The 15,063-nt window shown below is 41.5% G+C and overlaps 1 protein-coding gene across 4 annotated transcripts in view; it reads right to left on the bottom strand.

The window, feature by feature from the left end:
* P4HA1 (prolyl 4-hydroxylase subunit alpha 1) overlaps nt 1–15,063 on the bottom strand; it is a 90,394-nt gene that overhangs the window by 44,177 nt on the left and 31,154 nt on the right. For all 4 annotated transcript variants that reach the window (XM_019034557.4, XM_019034556.4, XM_063709734.1 and 1 more), the window contains one exon: nt 1,162–1,401. In XM_019034557.4, the coding sequence (XP_018890102.1) occupies nt 1,162–1,401 (240 nt within the window). The remainder of the gene's footprint in view (nt 1–1,161; nt 1,402–15,063) is intronic.

Genomic DNA, 15,063 nt, shown 5'->3' with positions numbered 1-15,063 from the left:
AAAAAAAAAAAAACTAAAGAACCACACACACATAAAAATAAAAAGGCAGAAGAATATATAGACTTCACTTGTGACAGTAACTAAGTGTTTAGGATACCTAGGCTTAGATTGTAAAATATTTCTTGTCCTTCAGAAACTGCTCACAATAAATGTTACGATATCCAATATTAACCTAGTTTTGTAAAAGCAAAGGAAAAGTGTGTGCAGGGAAGAGGCGTATACACTAAAAGGAAACAAATGTGTAGGTGTCTTTGAGTGACTGGCTTATAGATGACTCTTCTGTATCTTTCTCTGTTTTAATAAATTTTCTATAATGAGTACAAAGTATATTTTAAGTCAAGAGGAAATACCACTGGAAAATACTGAAAGGAAAAAAGATTACTTGAACCAATATCTTGATTTATTATTACCCAACTAAGAAATAACCCAATTATCCAAAGTTCATTTTCAGCAGATCAATCCTTTTGAGCTGTTTGATTCTAACATGCACATATTTTCCTATTTTGTAAAAATAATTTTTAAAGTTTTAAAGCTTCATTATATACCAAAGGCCACCTAAACTTATTATCATACAAATTCTGGACTCCATCTCCAGAGATTACAATTTAGCAGGTCTAGGGTAGAGATCAAGAAATTTTCATTTCTAACCAGTATCCAAGTAATTCTGATGCATGTGGTGCTTGGGCCATACTTGAAGAAACACTACATCTCTGTTCAAAGTACTACTGATGAAATTCTCCTAAGGTGTATTTTTCCAACATTTGAATATGATAAATATATTTTCAGCCCATCTATTTTAAATCACTTTATTTTAAAATATGAAATGCAATAAAACATAACACCCTTCAAAGGAAACTGATTAAAATGGCAACATGGTAAACAAACATTTTTGACTGAGTTAGTTACGTTAGCTTCAATTTTGAAATTCCTGGAGAATATAGAGCAAAGAAACACAACCACTGTTATAGCACTATTAGGTGAGAAAAATCAGCCATCATTTACTTTGAGAATAAAGAAGAGGATAATGTATATTTAACAAGTAAAGCTCCTGACTTCTAACAAGTAAGAAAATACCATATATAAATGAGGGAAAGACAGAAAAATAGAGAATATATATCCCTCAATATAACTATAACCTTAAATTAGGCCCAGATAACATACCTAGTTCAAGAAGCTTCTTTGTGAGCAAAAGTGCCTTATCCAGGTCTCCCTGCTGATATACCGCATAGCTCAAATAATCTAGAACAGAGACTTTATCTATGGTAGAAATCTCGCCTTCATCCAGTTGCCTTAGGGCTTGTTCCATCCACAGTTCCGTATGGTAATAATCTGCTTCTGTATAGGCCACTTTGCCCAACTCAAAGCAGTCCTCAGCCGTTAGAAAAGATTTGTGTTTCACTCCTATGAAAAGAAAATACAGAGAACTTTAGGAATCTTAACACTACTATGTATTTATTTAGGACTACACAGCTTTCAAAATGCTGTCTCACTTCTATTTGAAGTTCACAATAATCCTCTGGATAAGCAAAAATTACCCTAATTTTATAAACAAAGGAACAATCTATAATATAATGTAGATAAACAAGAATCACACAGCTGGTATTAGGGGACACAGAACCTAGAGAACCCAAGACTGAAATTATCAGCCATCATACCAAAATGAAACATCCATTAAGTTGAAATATACTATTTCCTAACAGTAGGAATTACCATATGAGATACATCTCTCTTTTTTTTTTCTTTTGAGACAGAGTCTTGCTCTGTTGCCCAGGCTGGAATGCAATGGCACAATCTCGGCTCACCACAACCTCCGCCTCCCAGGTTCAAGTGATTCTCCTGTCTCAGCCTCCTGAGTAGCTGGGATTATAGGCATGTGCCACCATGCCCAGCTAATTTTGTATTTTTAGTAGAGATGGAGTTGATCAGGCTGGTCTCGAACTCCTGATCTCAGGTGATCCACCCGCCTTGGCCTCCCAAAGTGCTGGGATTACAGGCATAAGCCACCACGCCCGGCCACCATATGAGATATATCTATCTCACCCCTAACCAACAATCTGGGCAAGAGATGAATGTACAGGAGGAGAGGTAAATACGTCAACTGGATTCTTTCTTTTAAACAGCATTAATACGTCATTTAAATACCATAAATTCACTCATTGAAAGATTACAGTAGTTCTTAGTATATTTACAGAATAGAGCAACCATCACCACAATCTAATTTTAGAACATTTTCATCACTCCAAAAACAAACCCTGTAACCATTAACAGTCACTACCCATTAACTTCCCCACCCTGCCCCAGCCCTAGACAACCACTAATCTACTTTCTGTCTCTACAAATTTGCCTATTCTGGACATAATGCTACTGTGAACATTTGTGTGTAAGTTTCTATGTGAACATGTTTTCATTTCTTGAGTATATACATATGAATGGAACTGACTGGTCCTATAGCAACTCTATGCTTAATGTTTTGAGGAACTGCCAAACTGTTTTCCAAAGTGGCTACATCATTTTACATTCTCACCAACAAGGTATGAAATTCCAATTTCTCCACATCCTTGCTAATGCTTGTTATTGTCCTTCTTTTTTATTGTAGACATTCTGGTGAGTATGAAGAGGCATTTCATTGTGGTTTTGATTTGCATTTCCCTGGTGACTAATTATGTTGGGCCTATTATCGTGTGCTTATTTCCATTTGTGTATCTTCTTTGGAAAAAATACCTTTTCAAAGCTTTTGCCCATTTAAAAAATTTGGTGGCTAGGCATGGTGGTTTCACACCTGTAATCCAGTGTTTGGGAGGCCAAGGAAGGAGAACTGCTTAAGGCCAGGAGTTTGAGACGAACCTGGACAACGTAATGAGACCCTCACATCTAACAAAAAAAAAAATTTTAGAAATTAGCCAGACATTGTGGTGCATACCTGTAGTCCTGGCTAGCTGAGAGGCTAAGGCAAGAAGAATGCTTAAGCCCAAGAGTTCAAGGTTACAGTGAGCTATGACTGCACCACTGCTTGCACTCTGTTAGAGTTCTTTATCGAGACAGAGTCTCACTCTGTCACCCAGGCTGGAGTGCAGTGACACGATCTCAGCTCACTGCAATCTCCATCTCTCAGGTTCAAGCGATTCTCCTGCCTCAGCCTCCCACGTAGCTGGGATTACAGGCGTGTGCTACCATGCTGGCTAATTTTTGTATTTTTAGTCAAGACGGGGTTTCACCATGTTGGCCAGGCTGGTCTTGAACTCCTGACCTCACGTGATCCACCCACTTCAGCCTCCCAAACTGCTGGGATTACAGGTGGGAGCCACTGCAGGTGCCTGGCTCAGCTACATGATTTTAAAATATTTTTCCCATTCTATGTGCTGTCTTTTCACTCTCTTGATGGTGCACTTTTGAAACTGTGATGAAGTCCAACTTATTAATCTTTCAGCACTTGTGCTTTTGGTGTTATTATGTCAACTCGCTTCTGCAGTGAAACTTCTATTTTAAGAAAAGGAGGTATTTGATAGTTCACATGAGATAAAATATAAATAGAAAACACTTCAGAAAATACTTAGTCTCATTCATCACTGAAGAATTAAAACCACCACAAATAAAAATATTTTAAAATAATGGCCTAGATTTATTGAGGTCTTACTATCTGCCAAGTATTTGTCACTTATTTAATCCTCAAAGCCATCTTATTACAGATGAGGAACTAAAATAGAGGTTAACTAATATGTCCAAGGTCACATGTTTAAAAGTAAGAAATGGAATCTGTTCCATACACCTCCAGAAGTTTGTGCTCCTGATGTTATAACATTAAACGGCAAAACCTAATAGTGGGAGGAAGCAGCAATGTAAACTGGTAACTTTGCTTTTAAGAAATTCAGCAATAAGAGAAAAGAAGAATTTAAACTCTATGACTTAATACTACTATTTTTCAGTTATTTCATTGAGATTTAGTACTAGGGGCTGGGGACCTTCCTGTATAAAAGATTTTTGTGGCTGAAACATATTATAGCTAAAAACTGTAATAAGCTAAAAGCAAGGAAATAAGGAATATATAGGCAGATATATCAATTTAATGGAATAGCATTTTTCATTAAGAAAGATAATTTCAATGCTATAGAGAAAATTATAATAAATTTAAAAATAGAAAATATGAACAAATAAGATACCCTAGGCCAGGTGTGGTGGCTCACGCCTGCAATCCCAGCACTTTGGGAGGCCGAGGCAGGCGGATCACCTGAGGTCAGAAATTCGAGACCAGCCTGGCCAACATGGTGAAACCCTGTCTCTACTAAAAATATAAAAATCAGCCAGGCATGGTGGTGGGTGCCTGTAATCCCAGCTACTCAGGAGGCTGAGGCAGGAGAATTGCTTGAACCTGAGAGGCGGAGGTAGCAGTGAGCCAAGATCACGCCATTGTGGTCCAGCCTGGGCAACAACAGTGAAACTCCATCAAAAAATAAATAAATAAATAAATAAATAAAAATTAAAAATACCCCAACAAAGAGCAGGCATATTGGAATGGGAAAAACAAAAGACCTTCCAAAAATCATAAAGATAATCAACGACAGTTCAAAACTCATTAGGCTGGTTAAAATGGAGATTAAGGCCGGGGGCGTGGCTCACGCCTGTAATCCCAGCACTTTGGGAGGCTGAGGCAGGCGGATCACGAGGTCAGGAGATTGAGACCATCCTGGCTAACACGGTGAAAGCCCGTCTCTACTAAAAATACAAAAACTTCGCCGGGCGTGGTGGCGGATGCCTGTAGTCCCAGCTACTCAGGAAGCTGTGGCAGGAGAATGGTGTGAACTCAGGAGACAGAGCTTGCAGTGAGCCAAGATCACGCCACTGCACTCCAGCCTGAGTGACAGAGCAAGACACTGTCTCGAAAAAAAAAAAAAAAAAAAGTAGATTAAACACAACTAAAAAGAAAATAATAAATCCAGCAGAGAGAGCTGAATAAATTATCATGGCATAAACTACCCAGAATGCAGTAGAGAGAGATAAAAACATGAAATGCTAGTTAAAACACAAAGACAAGGCCGGGCGCGGTGGCTCACGCCTGTAATCCCAGCACTTTGGGAGGCCGAGGCAGGCAGATCATGAGGTCAGGAGATCGCGATCATCCTGGCTAACATGGTGAAACCCCGTCTCTACTAAAAATACAAAAAATTAGCCTGGCGTGGTGGTGGGTGCTTGTAGTCCCAGCTACTTGGGAGGCTGAGGCAGGAGAATGGCATGAACCTGGGAGGTAGAGCTTACAGTAAGCCAAGATCGCGCCACTGCACTCCAGCCTGGGCGACGGAGCAAGACTCCATCTCTTAAAAAAAACAAAAACAAAAACAAAAACAAAACACACACAAAGACAAAAAAACTAAAGTCTGTCTACTTGAAATTCTAGAAGTAGAGAACAGAAAGAATATAGATAAGATAGTATTTAAAGAGATAATGGTAGAAAAATTTCCAAAATTAAAATGCATGGAAGTTCAGATTCAGGAAACAAAGAATTCCAAGCCAAACAAAGCACATTTGAGGGCTTCTTAACAATGTGTTTCAAGGAGGAAAATTCCAAAAGGAAAGTCTGAGGTACAATAAAGAATGATGAAAAATGAAAATGGTATACATAAATGCCAGTCTAAATTAAAGAAAAGGGCTGGGCACAGTGGCTCACACCGATAATTTGAGCACTTTGGGAGGCAGGCGGACTACTTGAGCTCAGGAGATCGAGACCAGCCTGGGCAACATGGCGAAAGGCCATCTTTACTAAAAATACAAAAAATTAGCCGGGCATGGTAGCACATGCCTGTAATTCCAACTACTGGGGAGGCTGAGGCACAAGAATCGCTTGAACCCGGGAGGCGAGGTTGCAGTGGGCCAAGATTGCACCACTGCACTCCAGTCTAGGTGACAGAGCAAGACTCCGTCCAGGAAAAAAAAAAAAAAGGGTGAATAAAGACAACATTGATAGGGGTGAAACTAAGGGAAAAAAGAAAGGGGATGGTCATGGGACGCGCTCTAGCAGGGTGGCAATCTTTAGATGGTTATTAAGAAATGGGATGAATAAAGTAGAAACTGATGGGTGTGAAGACAACAGTGACTCCATCTTGCATGCTAATCTACCATGTTCACTTTTGATTAACCTCAGTCCCACAAATGCCTGCTGATTTCTACTTTACTTGCTGTCCTTAGTGTAGGAACATGTACCCACTATAAATCCTGCCTTTAGAGCAAAGCAACCTTGATGTTATCACAAAAATTACAGGCTATGACACGCATAGCATTCTTGCCTGTTCTGGAGCTTGCCTTTGTCCCTACAGAGCATGTACATCCTTTCCCTATGGCACTTAAGTCATGGGTCTGGGGACTAACGGTGGAGAGATGGAAGACCATGCTTCCATCTCTAAGTTTCCCAATAAATCATCCTCTACTGACAATAAGTAAAAAAACTGTAGAACCTCCACAAAATAGAGTAATAACACGTAGCTATAAAAAGAAATGAGGATTTCTATACATGAAGTAATGACTGGGGTATGTCAATAAATTAAAGCACCAAAGTACATAACAGTATTTATAGTATGCTTTTTTTTTTTTTTTGAGACGAAGTCTCACTCTGTTGCCCAGGCTAAAAATGCAGTGGTGCGATGGCTCACTGCAACCTCCGTGCCCCGCCAGGTTCAAGAAATTCTCGTGCCTCAGCCTCCTGAGTAGCTGGGATTACAGGTGCCCACCACCACGCTCAGCTAATTTTTGTATTTTTAGTAGGGATGGCGTTTCACCATATTGGCCAGGCTGGTCTCGAACTCCTGACCTCAGGTGATCCACCCACCTTGGCCTCCCAGAGTGCTGGGATTACAGGTGTGAGCCACCACACCTAGCCAGTATGCTATCTTTTGTGTTTATGTTGAGAGAATATAGGAGTAGATATATATTTGCTTGTATTTTAAAAAACTGGAAATAGTAAAACTAACAAAATGGTCACATAGAAAAAGGAAGGGAATAGGTTGAAAAGTATAAGAATGAAAGTGAGACTTCTATTAATGTACCTTATTAGTCTAGTTTGGACTGTCAAAGAATTTAAAAGTTTTACATAATTAAAAACAATAAATTGGCTGGGCATCGCGGCTAGAGCCTGTAATCCTGACACTTCGGGAGGCCAAGGCAGGAAGATCTCCTGAGCCAGGGAGTTCAAGACAACCCCAGGCAAAATAATGAGACAATATATTTAAAAAAAAAAAAGAAAAAAAAAAAAGGCTGGGCGCAGTGGCTCACGCCTGTAATCCAGCACTTTGGGAGGCCAAGGCAGGTGGATCATGAGGTCAGGAGATCGAGACCAACCTGGCTAACATGGTGAAACCCCATGTCTACTAAAAATACAAAAAATTAGCCGGGCATGGTGGCGGGCGCCTATAGTGCCAGCTACTCAGGAGGCTGAGACAGGAGAATGGCGTGAACCCGGGAGGCGGAGCTTGCAGTGAGCTGAGATCACGCCACTGCACTCCAGCCTGGGCGACAGAGCAAGACTCCATCTGAAAAAAATAATAATAAAATAAAAATAAATAAAATAAAAAATAAAAAAAAATAGCCAGGTATGGTGGTACTTGCATGCCTGTAGGCCTAGCTATTTGGGAGGCTGTGACAGGAGGATCCCTTGAGCCCAGGAGTTCAAGGCTGCACTGAGCTATGATCATGCCACTGCACTCCAGGCCGGGCAACAGAACAAGATATTGTTTCTAAAACAAACAAATGAAAACAATGAATCAAAAGAAAAAACGAGGACAATCCCTAAAAATCTGAGGAAATGAAATAAATGAACTCAACTGTATAACATGTTAAGGGCATAGCCACAAAGAGAAATGAATTACCTCAGATGTCTTTAAAACAAGATTTTGACTGATCATATCTAGAGTGATATATTTTAAGGATATAAAGTACAAAAAACTGTATTCAGTAGTCTTAATGTTATTAATAGTATGAATAAAATAGTATGAGTTAATAGTATGAATAAAAGAATAATCATGTTGATATCCTTAGGAACCAAATTTTCAAAAGAAAAGAGATATAAATATAAACCCTGTGGTTTTCAATTTGAACAATATGAACTTACATATTTCCTGTCTCTGTTTATGACAAACTATATAGCAATAATCACCCCTAGAACCTAGCTAGACTCTGCTGCTTAAATGTCATCCCTGTTCAAAGCAATCAAGCCTTGCCAGGCAAGGAGTGGAAAACCTGTAGTCCCAGCTACTCAGAAGGCTGAAGCAGGAAGATCACTTGAGCCCAGGAGTTCCAGGCTGTAGTGCACCATGATTGCATCTGTGAATAGCCACTGCATTCCAGCCTGAGCAACATGGCAAGAACCTATCTCTTAAGGGGGGAAAAAGAAGGGCCAAGGCTCATTGAAGAAATGCCTGGTTCCTACTCTGGAATAGAAACCTGGAAAAAAACTGTGCCAGAAAGCAAGGAAGTTTCCTCTCTATCAAAGAATAATAACACAGTCAATTAAAAAAAACAAGCCTATCTAAAGATGCTCCCCACTGGCCTAAAATGGGATAATCTGAGATCAAAGTAATACTGAATAGGCTGAAATACAAAAAAAAAAAAAAAAAAAATCCATATTCATGATATGTCATGAAAATTACAGATCACTACTAAAAATGGTTAGGACACCAACTCATTACTCTGAAAACTGATAAAGAAGACTAATTATAGACTTACCCTGCCTTTCCTATATATAGTTCAGGGTAACCAAATGGTTCATGAAGGACGTTCCTGTTTATAGAATTCCAGTTAATAAAAGTAAAAGGAATAATGGAATGAAAAAAAATCATCATTTTGTAACCCCTAATGAAATAGTGGTTCTAGGCAATGATCATCAAAGGCTGCCAAAACCAGTAGATAAAACTTAAGGAGAACTTTATATGGAGGGATCAGGCTCTCATCACCTGAACCTCACTCACCAATCAGCATCATAAAAAGTGGGACAGGACATTAGGTGTTGGTTCACGCAGTTCAAAAGAAAGTTCATAGCGCCACCTATGGAGTTAATTTTAAAATTTAACTCGAATCTAATCAAGCCACAAGCTCTAACCAGTGTGTAGGAAACATAGGCATTAAAGGAACATGTTAACCACCAAAGTAGTCAACTCCAGAATGTGGAACATTCCACATAACATATGACTAGGTTTCCCCAGCTAACCAATGTCATAAAGAGAAAGAAAAAAAAAGATAAAGGGAATAAAAGGGACTTAACAGACATAATTTAAAAAAATACAACTGTAAAACAACAACTTTGAGATCACCAGAGAAATCATATTGACTGAGTATTAAATTATATTAAGGAAATACTGTCGATTTGTTAAGCAGGGAGATAGTGGTTATGTTACTTTTTTAAAAAGACCAGCTGGGCGCAGGTGACTTATACCTATAGTCCCAGCTACTTGGGAGGCTAAGGCAGGAGGAACACTTGAGCCCAAGAGTTCAAGGCTGCAGTGAGCTATAATGGTATCACTGCACTCTAGCCTGAGCAATAAAGTGAGACCCTGTCTCTAAAAAAAAATTAAAAATAAATTACAAAGACCTACTTGAGGCCAGGAATTCAAGACCAGACTGGGCAACATAGCAATAGCCCATCTCTGCAAACAATTTAAAAATTAGCCAGGTGTGGTGGCACGCACCTATAGTCCCAGCTGTTCAGGAGGCTAAGGCAGCAGGATGGCTTGAGTCCAAAAGTTCAAGGCTGCAGTGAGCTATGATCATGCCAATGCACTCCAGCCTGGCTGATAGAGTGAAATCTTGCCTCAAAAAAATAAATTTTAATAAAGACCTGATCAGTTAGATATGCATGTTGAATTATTTATGGATAAAATGACATGATGTCTAGGATTTGCTCTTAAAATACTCCAACAAAAATGACAGAAAGAAAGGGTGGAAGGAGTAGATAAACCAAGAATGACAAAATGTTTAAAATGTCTGGAGCTTGGTGATGGCATAGGTTCATTATGTTATTACCTTTATTTTTGTGTATGTGTGACATTTGATATTTTCCATAATAAAAGAAGTTTTATAAATAATGGAAAAAGGAGAAAGTCATGTCCTACAGGGCTCTTTTTATGCTGTTACACAGAAAATCACATAGTTCCCTTTCTGACACTATAAAAAAAAAAAGACAGGTATGTGAAAAAACAACAACAAGCCTACACAAGAAAATATGACTTCTCCAACAACATTTCTCTCAGAATATACAGTTCTGAGACTAAGTCAATATTATACTAGTATAATATTGTATTTGACCAGAAACTACTGGTCAAAGACAGACTAGCCTACATTTTCTCTGATAAAACACATAAAACTGTATATATTTATTAAGTGTCCGATAACATCACAAAGAAAACTGGTAGAGAAACAAACACAATGGTGGTTTCTTTAATAAATTTTGATTGAATACACTTCAAAGAGTCACTAAAATGGCCAGAACCGGACTTAGCTATAACCTATCCAATGGTGGTCACATATGTTTTTAAAAAGATGCTAACAGAAAAGGAATTTATGAGAAATAAATCAAAAGAAGTAAAGTTATGGGCACGATTTGCTAGTGATCAGACATTTGCAGACTACAGAAAAGCATGCCCTGGTCTGACAATGAGCTGTTGAATTCCAGTATCAAACAGAGTCCAAGCTTGGAGGTGTATGCACTGGAGGATCACATGACCCAATATAATCAAATATTCAAATCATACAATCATCTCCATTCACTTTTTTTTTCTGGCCCCCCATTAGTCACTTACAGGCAGTAACTGATTATCAGTATACTCCTAAAATTAAGATGAAGACCCACGTTTTGATGTTTTTCTCTTAAATAATTCTCTATCCCGCCTTCCACTCTAGGAAAGGATACTATCTTAGTGCATTTATGCTCCCATAACAAAATACCAAGGACTGGATAATTCATAAAAAAACAAATTTATTTTCTCACAGTTCTAGAGGCTGGGTAGTCCAAGATTCAAAGCACCAGCGGTTTCAATTGTCTAGTGAGGGCTGCTCTCCTCTTCCAAGATGGCACCTTGTTGCTGCATCCTCCAGAGGGGAAGAATGCTATGTCCTCACATGGTGAAGGCTGAAGGGCAAGAGAGCTAGTGGCTGCATAAAGCCTCTTTCATAAGGGCCTTAAATCCCATTCCTGTAGGCCCCACCTCTTAATACCATCACACTGGCCATTAAGTTTCACCACCTAAATTTTGGATGGACATAGTCCAACAACAGCAGATGCTAAGAAACTAACTTCTTAATAGTTTAACATGAGTTAGTTCCAGAAACTAAAGATGCATATTAAATTTTGACAATGCTATTATTTTTTCGGTTACGAGAACTAGTAAACTGAGAAGATGAGCTCATAATGCAGCAATTATAAATGTTTCTCTTAGGGACATGCAAAACACATAAGATGACAGTATGCCATTAATCCATGCAGATAGCACCAATAATATTTTTTTACATGACTTGATATTCTGGCAACATTATTTGAACATGCATGGCAGAGACAGTAGAAGATTTTTAGCTATTCTGCTTTGGTAAAGTATTTCTGCTTGTCTTACCTACTGATCTATTAACAATATTAAAGGCAGACTGCCTGGGAATCTGATTTTAAAATAAATCAAAAGTAATGCAGCATTTGAAAAGGAAGGCTGTTTCCAAAGTAGAGAACATGAGAGGAAAAAGTAGGCAAGAAAACAAAGAAGAAAATGAAATAAGGAAAGTGGTATGGGCAGAAAGAGACTGTAAAAAGCTTCATATAAAAAGCAAACTGAGTTTGATGAGAAACAAGAATAAGTTGTAAATTCCTTTGGTTCAAAGGAAGAGGCATGGATGACTGACATGAACATACCAAATTGAATATAATAAACCAAATTGAAAGTAAACTAACACTAAAGAGTCTCTTAATTTATTGTCACAATAGAAACTATAATATCGGGCCAGGTACGGTGGCTCTTGCCTGTAACCCCACCACTTTGGGAGGCTGTGGGGCAGGGGGGTGGATTGCTTGAGCTCAGGAGTTCGAAACCAGCCAGAGCAACATGGCAAAACCCTGTCTCTACAAAAAATACAAAAATTAGCTGCTTGTGGTGGCACATGCCTGTAGTCCTGGCTACTTGGGAGACTGAGGTAGAAGGATCACCTTAGCTTGGGAGGTTGAGGCTGTAGTGAGCCGTGATTGTGCCACTACACTCCAGCCTGGGCGATAGCAGAGTGAGATCCTGTCTCAAAAAAATAAAATAAATAAAATAAAGAAAAGAAAGAAAATAAACTATAATATCATAGGCACTATAGGAAAAACATTATTTAGAAATACATTTTTAGCCGGATGTAGCGGCTCATGCCTTTAATTCCAGCAGTTCGGGAGGCTGAGGTGGACAGAACACTTGAGGTCAAGAGCTGAAAACCAGCCTGGCTGACACGGTGAAACCTCATCTCTACTAAAAATAAAAAAATTAGCTGGACATGGTCGTGGGCACCTGTAATCCCAGCTACTTGGGAGGCTGAGGCAGGAGAATCGCTTGAACCCAGGAGGCAGAGGTTGCAATGAGCCGAGCTGCGCCACTGCACTCCGGCCTGGGTAACAGAGTGAGACTCCATGTCAAAAAAGAAAAAAAAGAAAAAGAAATAGATTTTTATGGTTCATCTGTTAAACTGAGAGAGACACGTAATCCAAAAGTTCTTGCACTTCACAAGAACACTTAATGGATCAAAACTTAATTTGTAAGGGATAATTATGTTTAAAATGCACACACTTAGAAGTTAATGTCCCACCTCTGAGGCAGTGTGGTACACTCATAGCTGAGTGAGCTCCAGAGATGTCTGGAGAATCTACTGTTTGCTATAGTTACCTTATTAACTTACCAAGACAGTGATGCAAGTGACCAGAAGGGTGAACATTCAACTTCCACATGAAGCAAATTGAATTTTATACATATGACATTTTCTATTACTGACCCCCACCCCCTAAAAAAAAATCACAGCTTAAAAAAAAGCATATCTTTGGCAGATATGGATCTATTCAACAAATCAGGGTTGGGAACAAACAATCTGAAAACTGAAGGAAGTCCTTAAGAACTATAAGGACAACACTGATGTCAAAATGCATGTAACCTATCAGATTTTTCATTAAAATACCAACAAAGCATTTCAAAAGATAGGCCCAAAGAGGCAAAAGAAACAGATGAAACTAATCAAGGAGTGATGTGGCATCAATATAAATTCACTAAGCATTTCTCTGACTTTTTTGTTTGAAGAAAATTTAAAATAGATGCATCCTTCCTCCCTCACCCCCACCATTTCACACCCAGATTGCTAAAATTTTTAAAGTCTGACAAAACCAAGAGCTGACAAGGATATGAAGAAATGGGAACTCTCATACAATGCTGGTGACAGTATAAATACATGCTCTGGAAAGCAATCTGGCCACATCTGGTAAGTATGATGAAAAACCAAATACCCTATGATTTCTTATACCCTAAGAGAAAGACTTGCACGTGAGTACATGGCCACAAAAAGAAATCAACAAAGATGTATCAAACTTCATTTGATAAAGCAAAAAATTGGACAAAATCTAAATGTACATCCATCCACAGAAGAATGAATAAATAATGTTATACAATACCACATTAGCAGTTAGATGAATCTGATCAACACAGATAAATTTACTGAAAATACTAGGCTAAAAAAAGGTTGTAGAAAGATAAATAGAGGGTCTCGTTAACTCAGTGCTCAATAGCGCCCAGGCTGGAGTGCAGTGGCGTGATCTTGGCTCGCTACAACCTCCACCTCCCAGCCGCCTGCCTTGGCCCCCCAAAGTGCGGAGATTGCAGCCTCTGCCCGGCTGCCACCCCGTCTGGGAAGTGAGGAGCGTCTCTGCCTGGCCGCCCATCGTCTAGGATGTGAGGAGCCCCTCTGCCTGGCTGCCCAGTCTGGAAAGTGAGGAGCGTCTCTGCCCGGCGGCCATCCCACCTGGGAAGTGAGGAGTGCCTCTTCCCAGCCGCCATCCCATCTAGAAAGTGAGGAGTGTCTCTGCCCGGCCGCCCATCGTCTGAGATGTGGGGAGCGCCTCTGCCCCGCCGCCCATCGTCTGAGATGTGGGGAGCGCCTCTGCCCGGCCGCAACCCCGTCTGGGAGGTGAAGAGCGTCTCTGCCCGGCGGCCCCGTCTGAGAAGTGAGGAGCGCCTCGGCCCGGCCGCGACCCAGTCTGGGAGGTGAAGAGCGTCTCTGCCCGGCCGCCCCGTCTGAGAAGTGAGGAGCCCCTCCGCCCAGCTGCCACCCCGTCTGGGAAGTGAGGAGCATCTCCGCCCGGCAGCCACCCCATCTGGGAGGGAGGTGGGGGGGTCAGCCCCCCACCCGGCCAGCCGCCCTGTCCGGGAGGTGAGGGGCGCCTCTGCCCGGCCGCCCGTACTGGGAAGTGAGGAGCCCCTCTGCCCGGCCAGCCGCCCCATCCGGGAGGTGAGGGGCGCCTCTGCCTGGCCGCCCCTACTGGGAAGTGAGGAGCCCCTCTGCCCGGCCAGCCGCCCCGTCCGGGAGGGAGGTGGGGGGGTCAGCCCCCCGCCCGGCCAGCCGCCCCGCCCAGCCAGCCGCCCCATCCGGGAGGGAGGTGGGGGGTCAGCCCCCCGCCCAGCCAGACGCCCCGTCCGGGAGGGAGGTGGGGGGTCAGCCCCCCGCCCGGCCAGCCGCCCCGTCTGGGAGGTGAGGGGCGCCTCTGCCCGGCCGCCCCTACTGGGAAGTGAGGAGCCCGTCTGCCCGGCCAGCCGCCCCGTCCGGGAGGGAGGTGGGGGGTCAGCCCCCCGCCCGGCCAGCCGCCCCGTCTGGGAGGTGAGGGGCACCTCTGCCCAGCCACCCCCACTGGGAAGTGAGGAGCCCCTCTGCCCGGCCACCACCCCGTCTGGGAGGTGTACCCAACAGCTCATTGAGAACGGGCCATGAAGACAATGGCGGTTTTGTGGAATAGAAAGGGGGGAAAGGTGGGGAAAAGATTGAGAAATCGGATGGTTGCCGTGTCTGTGTAGAAAGAGGTAGACATGGGAGACTTTT

The sequence above is a fragment of the Gorilla gorilla genome, chromosome 8, assembly GCF_029281585.2.
Source record: "Gorilla gorilla gorilla isolate KB3781 chromosome 8, NHGRI_mGorGor1-v2.1_pri, whole genome shotgun sequence".
Lineage (NCBI taxonomy): Eukaryota > Metazoa > Chordata > Mammalia > Primates > Hominidae > Gorilla > Gorilla gorilla.
This window is presented reverse-complemented; position numbering and strand designations above follow the sequence as displayed.